Here is a 25,918-nt window from a genome sequence, read left to right as displayed (position 1 = left end):
TCAAAGCCACGTTGTCCAACAGAGACCTGCACCAACTCTTCCCTCAAAAGGTAATCTAAATATTACCAATGGTGGAACTTTATTAAAAGCATAAAAAACAATGTTTATACTCACAAACGAGCATGTACATGAGGCTTGTCAAATAGCAAGACTGCGTTTCTGAACACCGGCAAACCGAACCTGATCGTCTCAACATCAGGTCTGGTTTGCCGGTGTTTAGAAACGCAGTCTCACTAATTGACAAGCCTCATGTACATGCTCATTTGTGAGTATAAACATTGTGTTTTATGCTTTTAAAAAAGTTCCACTATTGGTAATGCACAAGGTCAGTGCGCCCCCCTTTCCTTTTTTTTCCAGTTTTAACAATACCCATTGTTCTGAGGAGGGCTGCAAGACGGCAGGCATTGCTTTAAAGAGTTGGTCACACCACGCATTGAGAGACCAAAAACCCAAGCGCAGGAGATATTTACAGTTTTTAATCATCTAAATATGCCATGGTGATGCCAAAAGAGTGGACCTTTGTTTAGAAATTTTGGAGCCTCCTAAAATAAGGCAACACCAAGCTCATCAGTAAGCTCTGGCCGGGGGAATGTATGCAGCCAGTATGTGACACTGGGGTGAGCCAGCCTCCATGTAGAAGACAATGACCCAGAAAACAGAGCACAGCTAATACCTTGGTGAGCACCCCATGATGAGACGAGAGGCCAAAAAGGGGGTGGGGGGTATAGGTCAGGAATTTCTACTGAAAGGAGAAAAATCTACACAAGGGACACAGTACTTAGTTATGTCCCTTGTGCAGATATTTAGGTCTTTATCTTTAGCTAAATTAGGCTCCCACAATAGGATTTACCTGTACATAATTGGGTTTAAGTGGTTATACCAGGATCATGGCTGCAGCCATGATCCTAGTATCAAAATTTTCTGCCTGCCCCAAGCTTTTTGTAAAAGTGATCTGAGTGGCTATACAGCCGTACAATACATGTTGCAAGGCGTTTCTGTTCCCGGACTCTCCCAGCCCACTGAGTTCATCATAGAGAAGGAGGAACATCCATTCCCCAACCTTCACTATGGTGTATAAAACCAGAAGCGAGGATTTCAGTTCTTTGTTTACTGGCCATTACCAGCCAGTGAAGGAGCCGATCAGACAGATCTGTGTTTGATCGGCTGTATCGGAGGGCAGAGGAGATTTTGGGTCTAAAAAAGTTGCCCAGCACTGCTCATGCTATCCCAAGGGATGATGTTCATACTGTGTGATAGCAAGAACGTTTAACCACTTCCCGCCCGGCCTATAGCAGAATGACGGCCGGGCGGTGGTTCAGTTATCCTCGCTGGGCGTCATATGACATGGGGGTGCGCTTCGCAGCGATCGTTTGTGTGGTGTGTCAGTCTGACACACTGTTACACTGATCTCGGTAAAGATCCAATCACGGCTTATCACGATGTTGACAGAAAGAGCCGTTGATCTGCGTTTCCTCACTCGCGTCTGACAGACGTGAGTAGAGGAGAGCCGATCGGCGGCTCTGACAGGGGGGGGTCTGCGCTGATTGTTTATCAGTGCAGTCCCCCCTCAGATGCCCACACTAGACCACCAAGGAAGCCCCCAGGACCACCAGGGAAGCCCCCAGCATGTGGATGGCCAGGTACATCCCCCATGGCCATTCACATGTAAAAAATATTCCCAAAATATGCCAATCAGTGCACACAAATGGGCACTGACTGGCACCTCTGTGGCAATTTACGAAACAGGAATGCCCAGCAATGCCACACATCAGTGCCGCCTACGAGTGCCCCCTATCAGTGTCATCTATGAGTGCCCCCTCATCGATGCCCATCAGTGCCGCCTTATCAGTGCCCGTCAGTGCAGCCACATCATTGCCCGTCATTGAAGAAAATGTACAAAAAAATAAAAAATAAAACACACACACACACACACACACACACACACACACACACACACACACACACACACCAGGGGCGGGGGGTGTCAGGCCGGCCGCCCCTCCTGTCCCTGAGACGGCGCAGCCTGCATAGTCCAAAGATGATAAAAAAAAAAAATCACTTGCCAACCCCTTCTCCTACACCACTCCTTCTGTATCAGTGTCATTATAAAACGAAGCTTGTAAATATATCTCAATAGCTCAGTTTTTTCTGGCTCCTCTCCTCCCGCTCCTCCTCCTCGCTTTAGCTTGAGGAGGAGAGCAATCACATGACCATCTATGCAACATCAGAGAACAGTCATGTGACCAGGTCAGTGGAAAAAAAAAAACTGAGCTATTGAGGTATATGGAAACTTCATTTTACAATGAGTGACACAGGAGGAGCAGTGTGGAGCATGCTTCTCCCGAGTATGGGGATACCACGTGTGGGACTTTTTGGGAGCCTAGCCACGTACGGGGCCTTGAATCACCGCCTTCAGGATTTCTAAGGGCGTAAATTTTTGATTTCACTCCTCACTACCTATCACAGTTTTGAAGGCCATAAAATGCCAAGATGGCACCCCCCCCCAAATTACCCTATTTTGGAAAGTAGACACCCCAAGCTATTTGCTGAGAGGCATGGTGAGTATTTTGCAGCTCTCATTTGTTTTTGAAAAAGAAAAGAAAGAAAAGAAAAATGTATTTTTTTTTCTTTTTTCAATTTCAAAACTTTGTGACAAAAAGCGAGATCTGCAAAATACTCACCATACCTCTCAGCAAATAGCTTGGGGTGTCTACTTTCCAAAATGGGGTCATGTGGGGGTTGTGCCATTTGGGCATTCCATGGCCTCCGAAACTGTGATAGGTAGTGAGGAGTGAAATCAAAAATTTACACCCTTAGAATGCCTGAAGGTGGTGCTTGGTTTTCGGGGTTAGTATGCGGCCAGGCTCCCAAAAAGTCTCACATGTGGTATCCCCGTACTCAGGAGAAGCAGCAGAATGTATTTTGGGGTGTAATTTCACAAATGCCCATGGCATGTTTGAGCAATATATCATTTAGTGACAACTTAGTGCAAAAAAAAAAAAAAAAAAAAAAAAGTTTGTCATTTTCCCGCAACTTGTGGCAAAATATAAAATATTCCATGGACTCAACATGCCTCTCAGCAAATAGCTTGGGGTGTCTACTTTCCAAAATTGGGTCATTTGGGGGGGGTTTGAACTGTCCTGGCATTTTATGCACAACATTTAGAAGCTTATGTCACACATCACTCACTCTTCTAACCACTTGAAGACAAAGCCCTTTCTGACACTTTTTACATGAAAAAATATTTTTTTTTTTTTTGCAAGAAAATTACTTTGAACCCCCAAACAATATATATATATATATATATATATATATATATATATATATATATATATATATATATATATATATATATATATATATATATATATATATATATATATATATATATATATATATATATATTTTTTTTTTTTTTTTTAAAGCAAAGGCCCTACAGATTAATATTTAGGGTGTTTGATTTCTTTTTTTTTTCCCCACACAGTATTTGCGCAGCGATTTTTCACACGCATTTTTTTTTTTTGGGAAAACACACTTTTTTAATTTGAATGCACATATTTTTAAAAGCCTTTAGAGGTTACCATTTTAGATTTACAGAGGAGGTCTACTGTTAAAATTACTGCCCTCGATCTGACCTTTGCGGTGATACCTCACATGCATGGTGCAATTGCTGTTTACAGAAATTGCCAGACTGACGCTTGCGTTCGCCTTTGGGCGAGAGCAGGGGGGGGACAGGGTTTTTTTTTTTTTATCTTATTTTTAAACAGTTCCTTTCATTTTTTTTTTTAATCATTTTTTATTGTTATCTGAGGAAATGTAAATATCCCCTATGATAGCAATAGGTAGTGACAGGTACTCTTTTTTGAAAAAATTGGCGTCTATTAGACCCTAGCTCTCTCCTCTGCCCTCAAAGCATCTGACCACACCAAGATCGGTGTGATAAAATGCTTTCCCAATGGCGCTGTTTACATCCGGCGAAATCTAAGTCATGAATTGCTCGTAGCTTCCAGTTTCTTAGGCCATAGAGATGACTGGAGCCATTCTGGTCTCTGATCAGTTCTATGGTCAGCTGGCAGAACCACCTGCTGCATTCTCAGGTTCCCCGTTGAGACAGGAGAGCCAGAGAAAACCATGGAAGATGGTGGGGGGAAACATTCCCTATAACCACTCAAAGTCCAGCAATATACCAGTACGTTGCTGGTCCTTGTTGGGCATATATTGTAATTTTTTTTTTTAATGCAGCCTGTGGGCTGAGCGAGAGAATGATCGGTGGGTATGTCCACCATTACAATACCTCCCTTCATCCACCCACTTCTAATGATGGGCTTACATGCACCATTTATATATGCCAAAGCATGGGGGCATCCGCCCGCAAAAGTTAGGAGCAAATCGCTCCTCCACTCCTGCTGCCCCATGCTTCGGCATATATGTTTTTTTTTGGTTTGTTTTTTTTAACTGTGGTGGTGAAATCACCTCCTACAGCGCTGGAGTCACGACTTTACCTATCGTGGGAGCAAACGCTGTTGCTGTCAAGATAAATAAATCCGCACTGCAGCTGAATGGCGTACCTGCTAAGCAAATGATGGTTAACCATAAAACAAACATTACAATATAACATACCATACCTGCAAAGCAAATACAATAAAACATAGTAAAAATAAAACCGAGAGAGAACAATAGTGAGCGAACAGTAGAGTGGAAAGTAAAGAGCGAACATAAGAGAGAATAGAGATATCTAGATCTATATAGAGCGAGAGCGCAAAAAGAGAGAGCGAGAGCGCAAAAAGAGAGAGCGAGAGCGCAAAAAGAGAGAGCGAGAGCGCAAAAAGAGAGAGCGAGAGCGCAAAAAGAGAGAGCGAGAGCGCAAAAAGAGAGAGCGAGAGCGCAAAGAGAGAGAGCGAGAGCGCAAAGAGAGAGAGCGAGAGCGCAGAGAGCGAGAGCGAGAGCGCAGAGAGCGAGAGCGCAGAGAGCGAGAGCGAGAGCGCAGAGAGCGAGAGCGAGAGCGCAGAGAGCGAGAGCGAGAGCGCAGAGAGCGAGAGCGAGAGCGAGAGCGAGAGCGAGAGCGAGAGCGCAGAGAGCGAGAGCGCAGAGAGCGAGAGCGCAGAGAGCGAGAGCGCAGAGAGCGAGAGCGCAGAGAGCGAGAGCGCAGAGAGCGAGAGCGCAGAGAGCGAGAGCGCAGAGAGCGAGAGCGCAGAGAGCGAGAGCGCAGAGAGCGAGAGCGCAGAGAGCGAGAGCGCAGAGAGCGAGAGCGCAGAGAGCGAGAGCGCAGAGAGCGAGAGCGCAGAGAGCGAGAGCGCAGAGAGCGAGAGCGCAGAGAGCGAGAGCGCAGAGAGCGAGAGCGCAGAGAGCGAGAGCGCAGAGAGCGCGAGCGCAGAGAGCGAGAGCGCAGAGAGCCTGAGCGCAGAAAGAGCCTGAGCGCAGAAAGAGCCTGAGCGCAGAAAGAGCCTGAGCGCAGAAAGAGCCTGAGCGCAGAAAGAGCCTGAGCGCAGAAAGAGCCTGAGCGCAGAAAGAGCCTGAGCGCAGAAAGAGCCTAAATCCGCGCTTTCTGGTAGGGGTACCAGAGAGGACATGCGGAAAATGCCACTCATGCAGCCGGCTTACTGCATTTGCACTGGGAAGTTGGGTCAGAGCACCGTCTGGAAACACTTCCTGGAATTTAAGGAAGGATCCAGTCCGTCCTGAAGCTCTGTATAGCACATGAGAGTTCAGCAAAGCCAATTGAGAGAAGTATACAGACACTTTTATGCCAGTGTCTGGCCTTACGGGCAATTAGGTACGGCGCCAACAACTGGTCGTTGAGGTCCACCCCTCCCACTTTTTGGCTATATTCGTGGACACAGAGGGGTTTCTCCACAACAGCAGTCGCCATAGTAATTTGGACAGTCGTGTCTAGAGGTCGAACGATATATCGGCCGGCCGATATTTAGCGTTTTTTTAATTAGTCGGCATTGGCCGATTGTGCTGATAAAAAAGGCTGATTATAACTTCAGCGCGACTTGCAAATGACTTTTGTAATAGAAGTCAATTCAAGTTGCCTGACGTCTTCTTTGGAGCGACTTCTATCCTCTCTAGGCAGCCTGGCAAGTCTGATAAAATAAACTAAAAAGATACAATGTTTCCACTTGTCAATGAACTGAACTCGTGTGGAGGAGTTCTCAGTTTAACCACTCAGGCCCCGTTCACACTGATGCGAGTTCATGACGAATTTGATGCGTCAAAAACACTTTAAATTCGCATGTCATCCCTAATGTCATTGTTTTCAATGACTGTCATTCAAATACATGCGTTGCGATTCCTCTACGAATGCGACGCGATTAAAAAAAGGGTCTTGTGTGAGTTTACTGCGTTGCGAATTTAGTTTCCATAGACATCAATGTAAATCGTTCTTGAATCGCATTGATGGTTCACATATGTGCGAATTCCATCACACTACTCTCCACAAAAACCAGGAAGTACACAGGAAGTTAACATTTTTTTTTTTTTTTTTTTTACATTATGATTCCATTGGCTAGAATATCAATCGCAGCTATGTCCAACTCCTGAAATTCGCGGTAAAAATCACACCTCACAAAGGACAAAAAAAAGGAACAAAATCACAGCGCATCAGTGTGAACCGGGCCTAAATCTTTTCTGACATTTGTTGCTTACAAGTAAAAATCTTGTATCTTCTGCTAGAAGATCCAAAAATTATATATTTTTTTTTAGCAGAGACCCTAGTGAATAAAATATCGGTTGCTGCAATATTTTATGTCACACGGTATTTGCGCAGCAGTCTTTCAAACGCAATTTTTTTTGGAAAAAATACACTAATGAATTAAAAAAAAACAAAAAAAAACTAAGCAGTAAAGTTAGCCCATTTCTTTTCGTCCAAAAGTTTTGATTACCTGTTTAAATGTAGGAAATTTTCTGTATATCACTTATTACTTAAGGCTGCTTTCACACTGGAGCAGACAAGCGTTAGCACTAAAATGCTGCTAGTTTTAGCGGCGCTTTACCGTCATTTTAGCAGCGCTATTCAGCTGCTAACAGGGCGCTTATAACCCAGCTAGCGCCCGAGGAAGGGGTTGAATGCGCCCGTGAAGCGCCGCTGCTGAATCGCTTTGCAGGCGCTTCGGCAGCGGTGCGCATTCATTTCAATGGGCAGGAATGGTGGAGGAGCCGTATACACTGCTCCAAAGATGCTGCTTGCAGGAGTTTTTTAACATCCTGCCAGCGCATTGCCTCAGTGTAAAAGCACTCAGGCTTTCACACAGACTGCAGGGGAGCCGATTGCAGGCACTATTTTTAGCCCAAAAGCGCCTGAAAAACGCCCCATTGTGAAAGGGGTCTAACTGTTAGATTTTAGGAGATGGAGAAAAAAAAAAAAAAAATTGGCATCATATAATCAGCCAGAGAAAAACCCATATCGGTCGACCTCTAGTCGTGTCTGCATGAAGGAAGGTAAGAACGAAAACATTCTTATTATCCCTCCACTTCACAGTGAGCAAATTATTATATCTCAAGCAGGCTCTCTCCCCCAGCCTAAGACAGGAATCTACAAGCCGCTGGGGAAAGCCCCGGCGATTAGATTGCACAGTGCCACATGTGCCAATTTGGTGATCAAACAAGTGACTAAAAAGTGGCACGCTTGTGTAATAATTGTCCACATATAAGTGGTACCCCGTTTCTGAATAAGGGTGACACCAAGTCCCACACAATCTTGCCAGCACTTCCTATGTAGTCAGGGCAGTTTGTCGGCTCTACGTGACTATCTTTGCCCTCGTAAACCATAATACTACATGTATAGCCTGTGGCCCTGTCACAGAGATTATACATCTTGACCCCGTATCTGGCACGCTTGCTGGGAAGATACTGTTTGAATGACAAGTGGCCAGAAAACTTAATCAGGGACTCATCAACGCAGACAACTTAATGGGGAGTAAACGAGTCTGCAAAACGTTGAAGTGGTTTACGAGGGGCCGAATTTTGTAGAGCTGATCAAATTCAGGGTCACCCCGAGGACGACAGAGTTCATTGTCACTGAAGTGCATGAACCGCAAGATCTGCTCGTATCATGTCCTGGTCATGGAGGCAGAGAACAAGGGCATATGGTGAATTGGGTCAGTGGACCAATATGACCGCAACTTACTCTTCTGAGTTACGCCCATGAGGAGGGATAGGCCCAGAAAGATCTTAAATTCGGAGACCGTAATTGGTCTCCAATCTCTGGCAAGGGTCAGCTAGGGATTAGTGGCGATGTATTGACCAGCATACAAATAAAATCAACTGTTTCCACCTGAATTCCGGGTTGGCCAGTGAATGGGGGAAGTACGGGTGCTGCAGAAGTGGTGGGTTCCCAATTAGGATTGAAGAATGCAGCAGGAAGGACACTATGGGCTCAACAGGCCTGTCTTTGTCTTCTTGGTGGCAGCGGGACACTACTTGTGCTTGCTACCTCACCAGCTTGAACTGTACTTATGGGACTCCCCATGTCACTAAGTGTTACTGCAGTGCTGGATGTACGACCAGGATGTACTAGCCTGCTGGTGCTTGCCAGTTCACCAGAAGGAATAGCGGCGCTATTACTGGCTCTCTGCTCCATACGAGGGACCTGCGGTTCTTGCACCTTAACGACAGCAGAAGAAGAAGTTTGGGGTCTGGTACGCCTGACCTTGACAGGGACCACAACTCCTTCAGAGCCATCTGTCAGGGTGCCGCTGTCTACAGAATCGTATTCTGAGCCTGAATCTGACAGATGAGTGACTTCCTCTTCACTATATGTCATGCTCAGAAACGTGTAAGCCTCTTCACTAGTGTACCTTCAATTTGCCATTTTGGGCTCTAAATTTAGGGGTACACTAGTGAGACTCACAGGTAAAAAAGCTCCTGTCAGCGACTGTATCAAAACGCTACCAAAAAACGGTTAGCATTCGCAGGGATCAGGCCTGACTCTGCGAACGCTGCAGTTATGTGTGTTTAGTGTTTTGTGACATGGTGTCAGTGTACGGTTGGTGCAACTCACTTTTCTGATGCTCTTTCCTTAAGGTCTGGAACAGAAAAGACCAACACAAGGGAGATTACATCACTACCCGTCAGTGTTTACAGTTACACAGACAGGGGAAGGATATCATTCATCAGGAGCGATCACCAGGTCCAGGCCAGAAATCTTTGGCCTGGGCTGGGGGATTGATCGGATCCTCATCGAATCCGATCGACGCGGCCAGCGGGAGGGCGCGCGCCCCCCCGCCAATGCGCCAGCCGTAACATATTGTCGCTTTGCCTGCCTGTACCATTCTGCCGCAGTACAACTGCGGCGGCTAGTCAGGAACGGGTCAAACTTCCCTCTTAAAATTGGAGTGCATGTTATACGCCGATAAATACGGTATATAATTTTTGTCTCCAAGTAACTTTCTAGTAAAAAAAAACTGCAGATTTTACCATGCATGCCAGAAATGTCAGAATTACCCTGGGCTGGAAATGGTTAACTAAATCCTTCCCATTTCCAATACATACATTACACCCAATTACTGGTTTTCTATGCAAAACAGCTAGATCACGTCCAGTGTAAGAAGACCAGCAGGGTGCTGTACATAGCTTCCTGAAAACATCACACTGCCCTACCGCATTATTCCTCTCAGGAGTCCTCAGCCCCAATGCAAGCAGTGCAATGACTCTTGGGAGGAGCTAAGCAAATATTACAATTTTGGGTCAATGTCATTCTGGAGGAGTGGGCATTCCTAGGCATGCAGACAGCCCTAGGTAATGTCCATACAGCATGTGATGTGGAGCCTCAATGATTGAAAGGACTGAAGTCCAATGAATGAAAGGGGCAGGCATGGGGAAGTAAATGCTGGTCATCCAGCCAGGAGAGGAGGTGGGCTTTATACAACTTTCTCCAGCCTCTAATGCACACCTATGAAGGTCAGTGGGCAGTGAAATCAGAGTAAGCAATTTTAGTACTGGAGAGAAGCCTTTACTACTGGGCAAGACTGAAACTATGGCTGAAGCTCAGCTTTAATCGCTAGCATGACAAAAACGAATTATCCACAAAGCTCTAGGAAAAGTGTCAGGCTACAACAGATTAACTAAAGCTAAAATAGGGAGCAATACTGAAAATCCAGATTCTTACATAAGCACTAGCACAGCTCCTTATCCAACTGATGTGCCAAAAAATAGACAACCCAAAATAGCTCATTGTCTGAAGCTATCCTGCCTCCCTCACAAACTATTGCACCCGCACTGATAGAAAAAATAAGTTATACATTACCATCAGCGTCTGTTGGAGTAGTAAATATGTTTTCTTTTGATGTCTCTGCGTTTTTGAAGTCAAATACAGAAGAATCAGCCAGGAGACTCCCGCCCCCAGCAGGTACCAACATACTGTTCTCATTCATGATTTTATATAACCGGTCTGAAAAATAAAATTTGATCTTTTTTATAGCAGAGATTGAAGGCAAACTCCACAATTATTGCTAGGCATACAAGGGAAGATCTTCCAATAGAGAAAATGATAATCTCTGGTCACATTTTGTAATCTAGTCCTGTTTTTCTAAATGCTGGATAAACACTTGCAAACGTGCTAGAAAAGTAAAGAGCTGGAAGCCTTGGTTCCAAAAACCTTTCAAGTACTGGAAATCAGAGTACAACTTGGGTTATCCTTCAACCTCAGGGATGGTACTGATTTCTAGCCAACAATGCTTAGACTTTCAGTGGCCAAGCCCACCCTCAAACTTTTTTTGAACCTTTACCTTGAATACAAACCCTATAGTTTGAAATGGGACAGAGGGGGACTGGCAGGATCCCCACATATTGTACATCAAGGCTGGGTTCAGATTTGTGTGGGTTTTCCCCCATCCAATACACATGACAGGAGCTTGCGACCGACTCTCAATGGAGCCATTTCACACACCGCTGGGGAGGCCGCGGTACGCATATGGAAAAGGTCCTGTGCGTCTTTGGCTCAGAATCAGGTGTGAATTCAGGCAGAGATTCAGACCCGATTCGCATCCGAATCAGGGAACAGGGTCACACCGGACCCCCTGCTGTGAGCCATGGCTGCAGCAGGTGTGAACCCAGCCTAAAAGGATAAGTACATCTTTAGGAACATGTTACACCCATATTTAGGTTAGAACATGTTCCTATCCACCCATCTTCCACCTCCAGTGCAGATGTGCGGAGCTCTGCCCACATGGCCGTATCATTCATTCACAGATTCCTGTGAATGAATAGACTACAACTACCATCAGCATCATTGCAGCAGAAGGATTGAAGTTTGTAATGAACTGCAAGGGCACTGGTGAGCTCACTGGTAGTTGATTCTTCCTGCCATTCAGTAACGCCCTGCCTGTATCAGAGGTACAGGCAGACAGCGTACTGACAGTCTGCAGGATCCAGGCACTGCACCTGCGATGTAATGATTGTGGTGCAATGCTTTACAGGATGCAATGTAAAAAACAAATAAATGCACATTTTTTACATGCAAAAAAGGTGTGCATTTATTTTATTTTTTTTACAAAGGTGAACTTAGGACTTTACAGGAAGCAAGGCAAGGAGGACAGAATACTTTTTAATACAGGTACATGGTAACACAGACGCATTAGAAATCTTGGGGTAACCTACATTTTAGGAATCGTTCACATTAAGCGTTTTAATCCTTGCCCCGTGCATGGCACGGGCACAGCCTCTGCTCCCAAGGTAGCATCCATGCATGTGTGTGCACCTGCAGAGATGTCACACTGAGATCAACGGCTGTGTCCATGCAGACACTGCGTCCCAAGAGAAAGCAATGGTACTGCAGACACAGGGATCCAGACAACGCCTGTGAATCCCTGTGCCAGCAAACATGGCCTTGAACAGGGCACAGATTAAAATGCCCCGTGTGAACAATACCTTAAGTATACCAAAAACACCTCCATATCTCCATAAATATTTAAGCAAAGCAGCATCTTTATAAATTGCAATTGTGAAAACACTGCATTATGACCACTAGATGGAGTTGAGGATCATAGTAAATAAATTCATGTTGGTAACCAGAGATGTCCCATTTGTTGTATTGTACCACCACCCTCCCTTAAACGTACCTAAGCCCAATCTTGATCCAGCGCTGTGCCCATCTGCAACAGTGCTGCTCTCTCTCTCCCCTCACAGGACACAGAGGCTGACACCGGCTCCTGCCAATCAAATCTTATGTGGGGGCTGGGCCAAACCATGCTGTGTGCATCTATGGATGCACATAGCCTGACTCAGGATCAAGTTCACAGGTGCACTCCCATAGGAATCCGATGATTGAGCACAGAGAAGAGCCTAGAGCACCGAGGGGGAATCATAGAAGAGGAGGTTCGGGGCCGCTTTGTGCAATATGATTGCACAGAGCAGATGAGTGTATATGTTTACTATTTTAAAGAGAAAATAAAATAAAAAACATAAACCTTTACAACTGCTTTAAGAAGGAATGGCATGACAGTGCACCTGTCAGAGAATAGCGGTTTTCCATGCACTGCGTGAGCATGCACATTATCACACAGATTACCATATCACATAAGTGTGAACGGAGCCTTAACATGTAAACAGGGATCCCGTAGTAGCAATGGTTACATTTTCCAGTTTCCTCCAAAGTTCTAGAATGGTTACATTGCATCTCTTCTTCGGAAGAGTTAGGCCAGTTTCCTCCAAAGTTTTAGAATGGCTACTTTGCATCACTTCTAAGGCCCCTGTCACACATGTGGATCATTTAGGTCCGCTTGTCAGTTTAGGTGGACCTGAACGGACGCTGTGTAATCGGCTGACGAAGTCCATCTCGGTGTTGCTTGTCCCCTTTATGTGGGCAGCCGATATGGAGCAAACTTTTCCCTTGCCCCAGTCCAGGATCTCCTTGGATAATTCTAGAAGGGGTCTGGACCTGGTGACTCAAGTAGGCTACGACAGTGGTGTTGGAGCTTACCTGAACCTCCTTGCTCATGATGCTTTCTTGAAAGGCTTTCAGGGCCTCCCCCCACCGCTTTGAGCTCCCTGTAGTTGGAAGACATCCGACCTAACGAGCCGTTCCATTGACCTTGGGCTTTCTCCCTTCCTAGGTGCCCCCTCACCCCCACCCCCAGGAACTGGCATCGGTGGTAACTTTTACCAGATCCCACTACGCCCATGGTCTGCCTCCCTTTAGGTTTTTAGGCAACGTTCACCACTCTAGGGAGGTCAGGACCTGGGGGGGTGAGCACCATCTCTTGAAGTTGCACTCAGACTATGGCCGGTATACTTGCCAACATCAGACCTAGGGTTCTTAGCACCTCCATTCTGGAACGTGGCAGGGTTTTTATCAAGACCCCCACTGATGAAGCTAGTTTTGCCACCTTGTCCTTTGGCAAGAAGAACTTCTGTAGTCTGGTGCCACTATGTAACCTGGTGTCCACTATGTAGCCTAGGAAGGTCTTGACCTGTTCTGGTTCAAGGGAGGATTTTTCCGTGCCGACTACCCAACCCAGGTTTTCCTGAATCGACGTCACTATGTTGGTATCTGATCTGACCTGGGCAACTGATGGTCCGGAGATCAGTAGGTCATCCAGGTACGGAATCGGAGATATACCCTGGCCTGGAGATGCAGAAGAGCTACTGCCTCTGTTAGGATTTTTGTAAAAAATGCTACACAGATGTCAATGGAAATCACACATTGAAATAGCCAAAAATAGTACAGAAACTACTTTTTGGAATCCGTGTGGCGTTGCACCGATTCGGTTGGTGCAATTGCCGCCGATTTGACATGTCAAAACGCTCCAATGTGAACCGGGGCTTAATGATCTTTACTTAGCTGTGTGCAACGTCCCATAGAGCAGCGGATCTCGACACTGTCCTCAAGTACCCCCAACAGGTCATGTTTTGGGTATTTCTATTAGAGAAAATAGCTGTCCAAAATACCAAGCCGATTTAAAGCACCTGTGCAAGATAAAGGAAACCCTGCAAACATGACCTGCTGGGGGTACTTGAGGACAGGGTTGAGAACCACTGCCATAAACAAAGCAGCTCATTTCAAATCAGTAAAAAACATGAAGTTTTTTTACTCATGTTTGCAAGAGGCCTCATTTCCTACGACACTCACCTCCATCTGTTGGCCACAATGCAGTATTTTTCAGATTCAATCCATGTTAATTATGAATTAACTTATCTTTACTTTTGCCCATAATATTTGAAGAACACTTGACCACAAGAGAACATTTGATTTTGCCCCAACATATAAAAACAGCTGGTTAGTTTGCATAGAAATAATGTACATGCAGTTTCTCTGGGCAAATGGTTATGCAGACTTTTTTATACATATACTCCAAAGTTATTGTGGGGAGAAAAAAAAAAAAAAATGACCAAAGAACTCACCACAAGAAAATAAGTTATCTGGCAATCAACACTCTGCGCAAGCTTCAAAACGTCTGTACAAACATCCTCACTCCATATGGCTAAGAAATTAAGAAAAGAAATGGCAGAAACATTGAAATATCGGCTTTGCAAAATGGTAAAACACAGTCCAATATCTGTATGGCAAGCAATCACTTAAGGATTATCAGGTGTCAGCCAATAGAACCCCCTATCCCCGACCCAAACCCAGGGGTGGTCATACTTCTCAGCACCTGGCAACAGCTAATTCAAGGTTAGCAATCTATGAGGGACCTGTTAAGGAGCAGACCTTGGAGCGAAAAGAACCAGTTACACTTACCGGTAACGGTGTTTCTGGGAAGTCTTCCAGGACGGCACCCTGAGAGATGACTGGTCCACCTGACAGGAAACACAATCAATCAAGAGGTTAAAGGCCCCCGCCCCTCCCGATGCTCCTCAGTTGTGACAAAGTATTGACCCACACCAGTGCACGAGAGTGAAAAACATAACCACCACCACACTCTAAACATTACATGTTTCCTAAATAGAACGGGTGGGAAGTAGGCCTGCCGTCCTGGAAGACTTCCCAGAAACACCGTTACCGGTAAGTGTAACTGGTTCTTTTCTCAAGTCGTCTTCCAGGACGGCACCCTGAGAGAAGAGCAAGTAGCTCAGGCCTACCTTTAGGGCGGGACCACCGCTTGCAGGACTTTCCTGCCAAATGCCAGGTCCTGAGGAGATAGTAATTCCACTCTATAATGCCTCAGGAACGTGTTCTGGCTTGACCATGTAGCGGCTCTACATATCTGCTCCACCGAAGCTCCGGCCCTTTCCGCCCAGGAGGTTGCCAGAGATCGCGTGGAATGCGCTCTAAGATTTCTAGGAGCTGCTTTACCTGACTGCTCATAGGCTAACGAAATAGTATGTTTAATCCATCTAGCTATAGAAGCCTTGGATGCCTGTTGGCCCTTCTTTTGGCCAGAAAAATTAACTAAAAGATGGCTGGACCTTCTGAATTCCTTAACCCTTTCCAGGTAGGATAATAGACAGCGTCTGACGTCCAGACAATGAAAAGAAACTTCCCCTTCACTTTTGGGGTTACTACAAAAGGAAGGCAGCACCACTTCTTGAGTCCTATGGAACTTTGATGCTACCTTAGGGAGGTACAGGGGGTCCTGCCTAAGTATAACCCTGTCCTTGAATAAAGAAAAAAATGGCTCTTTAATAGAAAAAGCCTGAATGTTAGCTCCTAGCTGAGGTGATTGCTAGTAAAAAGGCTAATTTAAAGGTCAGGATCCTAAGGGGGATCTGATCTATCGGTTCAAATGGGGCCTTTGTTAACCCCTCCAGTACTAGTGTAAGGTCCCAAGGAGGACACCTGGACATTTGAACAGGGGACAACCTCTCCCTGACCAAGAGAAATCTCTTGATCAGGGGGTGTAATGCCAAACGTTTCTCAAGGAAACAGGACAGGGCTGAAACCTGCGCCTTAAGGGTCTTGGTTGCCAAACCTAGATCTGCTCCATCCTGGAGAAATTCTAAGATAGCAGGGATCTCTCTTTGAGAAGTCCCTCTCTCCTGGCACCAGCGAGAGAAAATCGCCCAGGTCTTGGCGTAAATACGCCTCGTGACTGGCTTCCTACTAAGGAGCAGTGTATCCACTACTCTGTCCGACAGCCCCTTCTCCCGCAGATTCTGCCTTTCAAGAGCCAGGCCGTCAGCTTGAAGAAGCTGGGGTCTGGGTGGCGGACAGGACCCTGAAGGAGAAGATCGCCCCGGACCGGGAGGTGAAGCGGTGGGGCTATGGACCAACTCTGCAGGGTTGGAAACCAGACTCTCTTGGGCCACCAAGGGGCTATTAGAATCAATTTGCTTTCCGAGAGGAACAGTTTTTGAAGGACCCTCGGAATTAGTCCCAGAGGGGGAAAGGCATAGGCCAGTCGGAAGTCCCAGACCCGTGCCAACGCGTCTATCCCCTCTGAGCCTCTCTCTCGAGCAAGGGAAAAGAATCTCTTTACCCTTCTGCTCTTCCTGCGGGCAAAGAGATCTATCTCTGGAACGCCGAATTGCCGACTTACCAGGGAAAAGACCTCTGGATTCAGCTCCCATTCCCCCTGCAGAATCGGCTGCCGACTGAGGTAGTCTGCCTCTACATTTAATGTCCCCTTTATGTGGACTGCGGAGATGGAAGGAACCCGACTTTCCGCCCAGGACAGGATCTCTGCAGATAGGGATAGGAGTGCTGTAGATCTGGTACCCCCCTGATGATTCAGGAACGCCACTGCCGTGGCATTGTCTGACAAGACCTGCAGCTCCTGGCCCCTGATCCTTCCCTCGAAAGCCTTTAGTGCTTCTCCTATGGCCAACAGCTCTCGAAAGTTGGAGGAGGCCCTTCTCTGTTCTGACTTCCAGGACCCCTGAGCTATTAGTTCCTCTAGGTGGGCTCCCCACCCCCAGGAACTTGCGTCTGTAGTTAACCTGAGAGGCCGAAGTTGGCTCCAAAGGAGGCCCTCTTGAAGCCTCTGAGGAAGGAGCCACCAGTGAAGGGAGTTCTTTACTTCTACCGGAATGGCTATCTCTATGTCCAGAGAGTCTCTTCTTCTGTCCCAAGAGGATAGAAGGAAGTGCTGGAGGGGCCTGGAGTGTAGCTGTGCCCAAGGAACTGCTGGGATAGCTGACGTCATTAGACCCAGAACTCTCATGATACCTCTGTAGGAGATGGTGCTTGCCTGTAACAGCGACCTGACCGCTGATATGAGGCCCTCTACCTTGCCCTGAGGTAGAATTAACTTTTGTTCTGAGGAGTCCACCAGGAACCCTAGATACAACTTTGTCTGAGCAGGAGTCAGTGAGGACTTTTCCCTGCTGACAATCCATCCCAGGTCTTCTAAGGTCTGCATTACTCTGGATAGATCCAGAAGTAGTTGATCCCGACTTAGACTGTAAATCAAAATGTCGTCCAGGTAGGGAATCAATGCCACTCCCTGGAGGTGCAAAAAAGCCACCACCTCGGCCATGACCTTTGTGAAGACTCTCGGACTGGATGCCAGTCCAAAGGGGAGGGCTGTGAACTGCCAGTGTTGCACTCCCTCTGGAGAGGCAATCGCAAATCTCAGGAAGCTTTGATGGCCCTGAAAAATGGGGACATGAAGGTAGGCGTCTTTTAAATCCAAGGTTACCATAAACACTTCCTTGAGGAGATGTCTCCTGAGGGAATAGACACTCTCCATGCGGAACTTCTTGTAACGAAGAAAAACATTGAGGTTCCTTAGATTTATAATAAGACGATACCTTCCTGAGGGTTTTGGTATCACGAAAATGTGGGAATAAAACCCCTGACCCTGCTGGTCCAATGGAACAGGTATTATAACCTCCTGACTGGCCAGCTCTCTTATATTCTGAAGGATTCCTACCACCTTGCAGGGATCCCTGGGAAGGTAGGTCAAGAGAAACTTGGGGGGTGGAGGCGAGAGAAACTCCAATCTGTAACCCTCTCTTATGATCCGAAGTACATAGGGGCTTTGGGTGATCCTTTCCCACTGAGAGGCAAAGTGGGAAAGTCTGCCCCCTACCGGAAAGTCATTTGGGGGTCTTGTCAACTGACTTCTGGCTGGAAAAGAGAACGCCAGTTTTTTGATTGTCTTTTCCTGCGCCCCAACGTCTATTAGGGGAGACCTTTTTCTCTGAGAAGCGATTCCTTGCCTGGGGGCCACGAAAAAAACGCTTCCTCTCTCTCCTAGGTTTGGTAGGAAATTTTTTCCCCCTCTCGGTAGATCTAGCTAGAGCCTGATCTAGGCCAGCACCAAAAAGGAGCGTCCCTTCAAAAGGGAGACCACATAGATGGGTCTTGGATGAGCTATCCCCATCCCAGGTTTTAACCCAGAGGGCTCGCCTGGCTGAGTTTAGTAAGGCACCTGTCTTAGCGGTTGTACGCACTGTTTCAACCGCAGCATCTGCTAAATATGCGACAGCATTCCCTATGACCTCCAGAGAATCCAGGACCTCCTTAGATTTTGAGGTTCGGGATACGTGGTCCATTAATTTACAGACCCACGTGTCGGCATTCCTTGCAATGCAAGCTGAGGCCAATGCGGGGCTCATAGCCGCAGCGTTAGCTTCCCAGGCTCTGCGTAAAATGGTTTCAGCCCTGCGATCCATTTGATCCTTTAAGTTACCGGTATCTTCAAAGGAAAGATCCGACTGCTTAGAGACCTGTGCTAAGGAGGCGTCTAGTCTAGGAGTTTTGAAAAACTTTTCCTCATTCTCCTCAGAGAAGGGGCATCTGTGCTTCCAGGTTTTATATTTCAGAAGCCTTCTTTCTGGTTCTCTCCATTCCCCTAAGATGACTTCTTTAAGGGCGGAATGTACCGGAAGGACCCTGGCCTGAGGTTTAATCAAGCCTCTATACATCCTATCCTGAGCGGACACCTGTGCAGCAGGCTCCTGAATCCCTTCTGAGGCATAAATAGCTTTCAGAAGATCTCTAATGTCGTCGGCAGAAAATATATGTCTGCTAGACCTGGATTCCTCCCTCCCATCCTCCTCTTGGCTGTCCACCACCCCTTCATCAGAAAACTCCTGATTAGGAACTTCTAAATCACACTCTTCCTCTGAATCGTGGGGGAGTGGATACTTCAGTACCTCTGCACGATACCTTCTAGAGGAGGTGGAGCTCTCCTGGGAAGAGGCATCCTTACTAGAGTGAGCCTCTGAATCCCTAGGCTTAAGGGTGGCCTGAAAAGACTTTAAGGTGGACAGCATCTCAGTTTGCACAGTAAGAAATTCCTTCATTATCTGAGATGTCTCCTTCCCTGTCAACTTCTGTATGCATTTAAAACAGAAGGGCTTTGGATGTTCTGGGGGTAGCCTGTCATTACAGTTCCCACATCGTTTGGAGCGGGTGGAGGATTTCACAGGACGACTGGCAACCTCACGGGCAATAGCGTCATCCCCTGAAAAAAACACACAGGCATACACTGTGAGAGTCAGAGGAGAAGAGTTGGGGTACCCTCCCCCTCTAAACCTCCGAAGGCCGGTCAGACTCACCCCCTGTGGTCTCTTCCATGGCCGCAGACCCTGCCGGTCTCTCCTTCTCATGTTCCATGCTACTTCCAATCTCTCCCTGGAGGTGCTGCATACAGGAACGCAGAGGAGACATGGGCGCCTGTTCCCTGTGGCTTTTTATATCCTCTATATGCTGGCTGCAACTTGCCACCGCCATCTTGCCGAAGACAGGAAGTGATACTGGACCTGAGGTCACTTCCTGCTGCAGCCCTTCCCACTCCCTCCTCTTAGAGGAGGAAGTGATGTCATTTCCTGATCTTCAGGAAAATGGTGCTGAGCTACACTCAGAAAGGTCCCTGGAAGAAAAGCTCTCCATGTGGAGCTTCTTGCCGCGCGACCTCCCGTGAACGGTTGGCGGACAGGCGGATGAACGGCAGCCCTGGCCAGACCCCAGAACGGGTCCCAGACTCACCTCCTGTGGTCTTGTAGCCAGTAGAAGGAAAACCACCAACTCCTGCAACTGCGCGGCCACCGCACAGGTAAGGAAGGGCAACAGGAAATTTGGCCCCTGAAGTTCTGGGTACACCACCGCACCCAGGGTTCTTCAGCACTCGGGGGGGCTCTTCCATTAGCACGGTTCTGCTGCCCTCCCCCGAGACATGGATTGGGAAACCCCCCAGGAAGGATGAGAACCATCCGGCCGGACCCAGAGGCTTCCCAGGCATTTGGTCCGGCTCCCAGGGGGAGACCACCAGCCCCAGGCTTTTAGGTCAACAGAAAAATAACAAACGGTTTCGCTGTGGGGAAACACAATCAAAAACTGAGGAGCATCGGGAGGGGCGGGGGGCCTTTAACCTCTTGATTGATTGTGTTTCCTGTCAGGTGGACCAGTCATCTCTCAGGGTGCCGTCCTGGAAGACGACTTGAGAAAAGGTGCTTGTTATGTCAGATTTTATAAATGGAGCCATCCTTCCCTTTTCTGAGAAGTGTCAAGGAGGTAGGGTTTGGGTACATGGACATTTGCATCAGAACTGCTTTCCTCTATACCAGGGGTCTCCAAACTTTCTAAACAAAGGGCCAGTTTATTGTCCTTCAGAATTTTGGAGGGCCTGACTTTGGCCAGCTCGGTGAAAATATTCCTGGCATCAGTGGGAGTAAACATCTGGTATTAGGAGGAATAGTGCCCCATTAGTGGTGTCAGTGGGAGAATTGGTGCTCCACTGTTGGTGTCAGATAGCAGAATAGTGTCTTATATCAGTGGGAGGGATAGTGCCCCAAGGGCCAGATAAAGGCAAGCAAAGGGCAGCAGTTTGGAGACCACTGTTCTATACAAATCAATAGAAAAGCAAATCCAACTCAATGTTGTCCATGCCACAACAGACAGAAATAGGTCCTTGTACTAAGGCCTGGTTCACTCCTATGCATTTTTTAGTGTTTTCAGATTTGCAGAAACACACTAGTCCATTTAACATGGCTTCCTATGGATGTGATTCACATCTATGCACTTTATGGAAGAGGCCAGGGACTTTTTTCTGGTTTTTGGCTCCACAGACTTCAATGGATCAAAAACGTGTATTGAAAAACGAAAGTTTGCACCTGGATTATGCAAACTGCAACCTGCAGAGGTGTGAACCAGGCCTAAGACAGACACTTTTTCTGCCCATCTATGGCCAGCCTAACCCTAATGCCCCGTACACACGGTCAGTCATTGATCGGACATTCCGACAACAAAATTCACGAATTTTTTCCGACAGATGTTGGCTCAAACTTGTCTTGCATACACACGGTCACACAAAGTTGTCGGAAAATCCGATCGTTCTGAACACGGTAATGTAAAACACGTACGTCGGGACTATAAAAGGGGCAGTAGCCAATAGCTTTCGTTAATTTATTCTGAGCATGCGTGGCACTTTGTGCATCGGATTTGTGTACACACAAACGGATTTTGTTGTCGGAAAATTTTATAGCAAGCTCTCAAACTTTGTGTGTCGGAAATTCCTATGGAAAATGTGTGATGGAGCCTACACAAGGTCGGAATTCCCGACAACAAGGTCCTATCACACATTTTCCATCAGAAAATCCTATTGTGTGTACAGGGCATAAGACTCCCAGTATAACACTGATAGCAGACATTCTGCATGATGATAAAATATTGGAGTAGGTCTGGAGATGTGGTTGAACTCTGTTTTTAATCCTAAAGTTCTCATGTTGAAGACTATGGCCATCATTAGAAAATGGTTTTAAAGCCTAAACATTTTATCTTATTGCATTCCTTGCATTAAAGGGTCAGTAAAACTACATAATTAAAAACGGTCAATGTATTACATGTTGTTTATACTCAGTGCTTAAGTGATTAGTTTTCTTTATTTTGCAAACCACCTGGTTGAGCCTGCTGTTCCGTGTCCCCCTCTTGTCCATGTCCCCACTGCAGTTAGGGATTTTGCAGAGCAGTGTTGGCAGCTAGCGCACATGCTCAGATTTCAGTGTTTTTCTATGCTGAGCATTTCCTCGCCATCACATCCGAGCAGCCCATGTTACTATAGAGTCACACATGTGGGTGTATACACAGTGGTAAATTAAATCTCCCTCCTCCATGCCCACTAACCAGCTAAACACAATGGGGGTGGGATATTACATCTTGAGTGATGGAGGCTTCATCTCCCTTTTATTCCAGAACTCAGACTGGAGGGGCGAGATGACAGTGCCAGCACCCCAGAGCCGATTCAAGAATCTGCTGGATGCCAAGACAGGCAAGTGCCCTAAGGCTCAATGTACACAGGGCGTTTTACAACCTCCCCTGAACAATGTAACTTGACAGATAGTACACAACAATTAAAAACGCCTGTTTTGCCACATTTAGGTTTAGAAGCTTTTTTTTTCCAAATAGTCAAAAATTAAAAACGTCTGTAAATGAAACGCGGCTAAACGTGTTTACAAGCTGTTATAGGCATTTGGTAGAGCTGCACAATTAATCGTCAAGAATCGTTATCGTGATTAATCGTCAAGAATCGTTATCGCGATCTTGACTAAAGTGTTTCACAATTCTTTCTATGCAAAGAATTCTCTCTGCTCTTCCGAATCCACAGCCATCAAAAGAAAGGAGGAGAAAAAAAACAGGCAGTTTGCCAAGAAACAAAACATTCTTTATCAGTTGAACTAAGTATAAACATTGTATCAATTTGTCAATGGAATAGACTGTGTGCAAGTGAAAAAAGTTCTAAACCTTTTTCTGACATTTGTTGGTTTCAAGTTAAAATCTTTTTTTTTTTTTTTTTTGCTAGAAAATTAACTTAGAACCCCCAAACATCTATATTTTTTTAGAAGACACCCTAGAGAATAAAATGGTGGTTGTTGCAATATTTTATGTCACACTGTATTTGCGCAGCGGTCTTTCAAATGTAATTTTTTTGGAAAAAATTACTTTAATGAATTAAAAAAAAAAAAAAAATCTAACCGGTAAAGTTAGCCCATTTTTTGGTATAATATGAAAGAGAATCGTGATCTTTTTACTGTAAGCAAAAAAAAATTGTGATTCTCATTTTTGCCAGAATCATGCAGCTTTAGCATTTGGCATTTTAAATGCCTATGAACATCCGTCCTGAATGCATTTCTTTGCTTTCCAAAAAATTCTTCTAAACTCAACTGCCTAGAAAGGACTATAAATGACCCTGTGTACATGTACAGATAAGATAACAGAGGAGAGTTCAGGGGCAGCTAAAAAAAAAAAAAAAAAAAAAAAACACACACACCCAACTGCTCCTAAGGCCTCATGCACACGAGACGCTGGTGAAAACTCTGCTGAACACATGTTTTCAAAAGCTGAAACCAGCGTTTAAAAACGTTTAGCCGCGTTTGCGTCTAGAAGAGTCTGCAGAGCAAAGAATGACAAAGAATGAGAAGGGTATCTCGAGTTCCTAGTACCAAGTGGCCCCGAGATACGGGGCCCCAAAGTCGGGTTGCAAAATGTCAAGCACTTTTGCAGCAGAGAATGACTTTTTGTGACCCAAATTTGGGGACCCATATCTCAAGGCCACTTGGTGCTAGGAACCCCAAATCTAGATAGGTTATAGTTTTAGTTGAACTGTGTTAGCACACCAACTTTGGGGTTCCTAGCACCAAGTGGCCCAGAGATATGGGGCTCAAAATTCGGGTCACAAAATGTCAAGCACTTTTCTGCAGCAGAGAATGAAACCCTAAATTTGGATATGTTGTAGTGCTAGTTCCACTGTGTTTGCACACCAAATTTGGGGTTCCTAGCACCAAGTGGCCTTGAGATATAGGGCCCCAAATTCGGGTCGTAAAATGTTCCTTTAAAAACACTTAAAGCAAACGCGGCTAAAACGCAGTACCGGCGTTTAGCATCTGAAATGTGGAAAACTTTTGCGTCTGAACCCATTTTTTGTTTCTGGAAAAACAAGGTTAAAACGCAACTGCCTAAAAACGAGACTGTGTACATGGACACATAGGATAACATTGAATGGGTTCAGGGGCAGTTGAAAAAAGTGTCATGTGCATTAGGCCTAAACATCCGTTTACCAGCAGCAGAGTACATGAAACCCAATAGTAAAAGTCAGCAGCTACAGTATTTGTAGCTGCTGACTTATTTTTTGGAGGAGGCGGGGAGGGGGGGACTCCACTTTAAGTGCAGTAGTGAAGTCTTAAAAAAAAAAAGGCCCTCCTACAAGTAAATGGCTCAAGGTGCTAATATGCACCAAACACTAGCACATTATGACAGATACCCATACAAGGTATCCCTCCTGACAGGGCTTCCATCTTCACCTGGTCTTCCTTCCGAGTTTGTGGGTTCCGGTTGTTTGAATGGCCGAGCCGCGATGACCTCATGCCCACACATACACCCAGGAGTCATGATCACAGCACAGCGCTCTGGATTAATGGCACATTTAGTGTACTCTCAATTCAGAGCACAGTGCGCACACAACGGTGACATCACCGGCTGAGGAAATTGTGCATATTTCCAAGCTGGTGCAAGTTTTGGAGATATTCCTTGTACCTATAGGTAAGCCCCATTATAAGCTTACCTGTAGGTAAAAATGTCCAAGTGGTGTTTACGACTGCTTTAAATTGTTAGTAAACTCTGCTTTTTTAAACTTGTATCTACAGGTAAGACTTTAACAAGTCTTAACTGTAGGTACAAAGAATATTTCCTACACTTGTGGCGTTTAGGATATTTACACTTACACTTGAAGGCAGTGACGTCACTGACGCATGCGCACTGCGCTCTAAACTGACAGCACACTGAGTGATGTCATCGCAGCTTGGCCAATTGGCTGGAAAGCGCAAATCTGGACTACTATCACCGACAATGAAAAAAAAATCCCAAATTTTGGGGTGCCCCAGATCAGGAATAGAGGTGAAATCTTCCAATGGGGTGCACTAGTTCTGGTGACAGCTAGAGATTTCCTCACTTTGCAGGGATTTCCTCTCATTTCCTGTTTAGGCTATGGGGCAGGAAGTGAAGAGGAAACTCTCCAATGGGACAACGATGACAAAAGAAAACCTAACAGGACGATTCAGAATCTAACCTTTCCTTAACCACTTAAGGACCGCCTCACGCCGATGTACGTCGGCAAGGCGGCACGGCCAGGCAAAATCACGTACATGTACGTGATTTGCCTCCCGCGGGTGGGGGGTCCGATCGGACCCCCCCCCCCGGTGCCCGAGGTGGTCCCGTTTTGTTCCCCGGCGATCGGAGTGGAGGGGGAGGCCATACGTTCGTGGCCCCCCCCTCGCGATCGCCGCCGGCCAATGGGAACATTCCTTTGCTGCTGTATGCTAAACAGCAGCAAAGGAAATGATGTCATCTCCCCTCGGCTCGGTAGTTTCCGTTCCAGCGCCGAGGGGAGAAGACATCAATGTGAGTGCACAAAACACACAGTAGAACATGCCAGGCATACAAAACACCCTGATCCCCCCCCCGATCCCCCCCCTGTCACAAACTGACACCAAGCAGGTTTTTTTTTTTTTTTTTTTTTCCTGATTACTGCATGGTGTCAGTTTGTGACAGTTACAGTGTTAGCACAGTTACTGTTACCCCCCTGTAGGTCTAGGGTACCCCCCTAGCCCCCCCATAATAAAGTTTTAACCCCTTGATCACCCCTTGTCACCAGTGTCGCTAAGCGATCATTTTTCTGATCGCTGTATTAGTGTCGCTGGTGACGCTAGTTAGTGAGGTAAATATTTAGGTTCGCCGTCAGCCTTTTATAGCGACAGGGACCCCCATATACTATCTAATAAATGTTTTAACCCCTTGATTGCCCCCTAGTTAACCCTTTCACCACTGATCACCGTTACGGTTGACGCTGGTTAGTTCGTTTATTTTTTATAGTGTCAGGGCACCCGCCGTTTATTACTGAATAAAGGTTTAGCCCCCTAATCGCCCGGCGGTGATATGCGTCGCCCCAGGCAGCGTCAGATTAGCGCCAGTACCGCTAACACCCACGCACGCAGCATGCGCCTCCCTTAGTGGTATAGTATCTGTACGGATCAATATCTGATCAGATCTATACTAGCGTCCCCAGCAGTTTAGGGTTCCCAAAAACGCAGTGTTAGCGGGATC

The 25,918-nt window shown here is 46.3% G+C and overlaps 1 protein-coding gene across 1 annotated transcript in view; it reads right to left on the bottom strand.

Moving 5' to 3' along the window:
- ECT2 (epithelial cell transforming 2) overlaps positions 1-25,918 on the bottom strand; it is a gene marked incomplete in the record, with an annotated part of 142,069 nt that overhangs the window by 107,486 nt on the left and 8,665 nt on the right. Inside the window, 2 exon segments of the mRNA XM_073626234.1 lie at positions 10,247-10,390; positions 14,341-14,420. Of these exon segments, the coding sequence (XP_073482335.1) occupies positions 10,247-10,373 (127 nt within the window).

Source organism: Aquarana catesbeiana, linkage group LG04 (assembly GCF_042186555.1).
Source record: "Aquarana catesbeiana isolate 2022-GZ linkage group LG04, ASM4218655v1, whole genome shotgun sequence".
In the NCBI taxonomy this organism is placed as follows: Eukaryota; Metazoa; Chordata; class Amphibia; order Anura; family Ranidae; genus Aquarana; species Aquarana catesbeiana.
The sequence above is the reverse complement of the archived record's forward strand: the minus strand, read 5'-3'. Positions and strand labels throughout refer to the sequence as shown.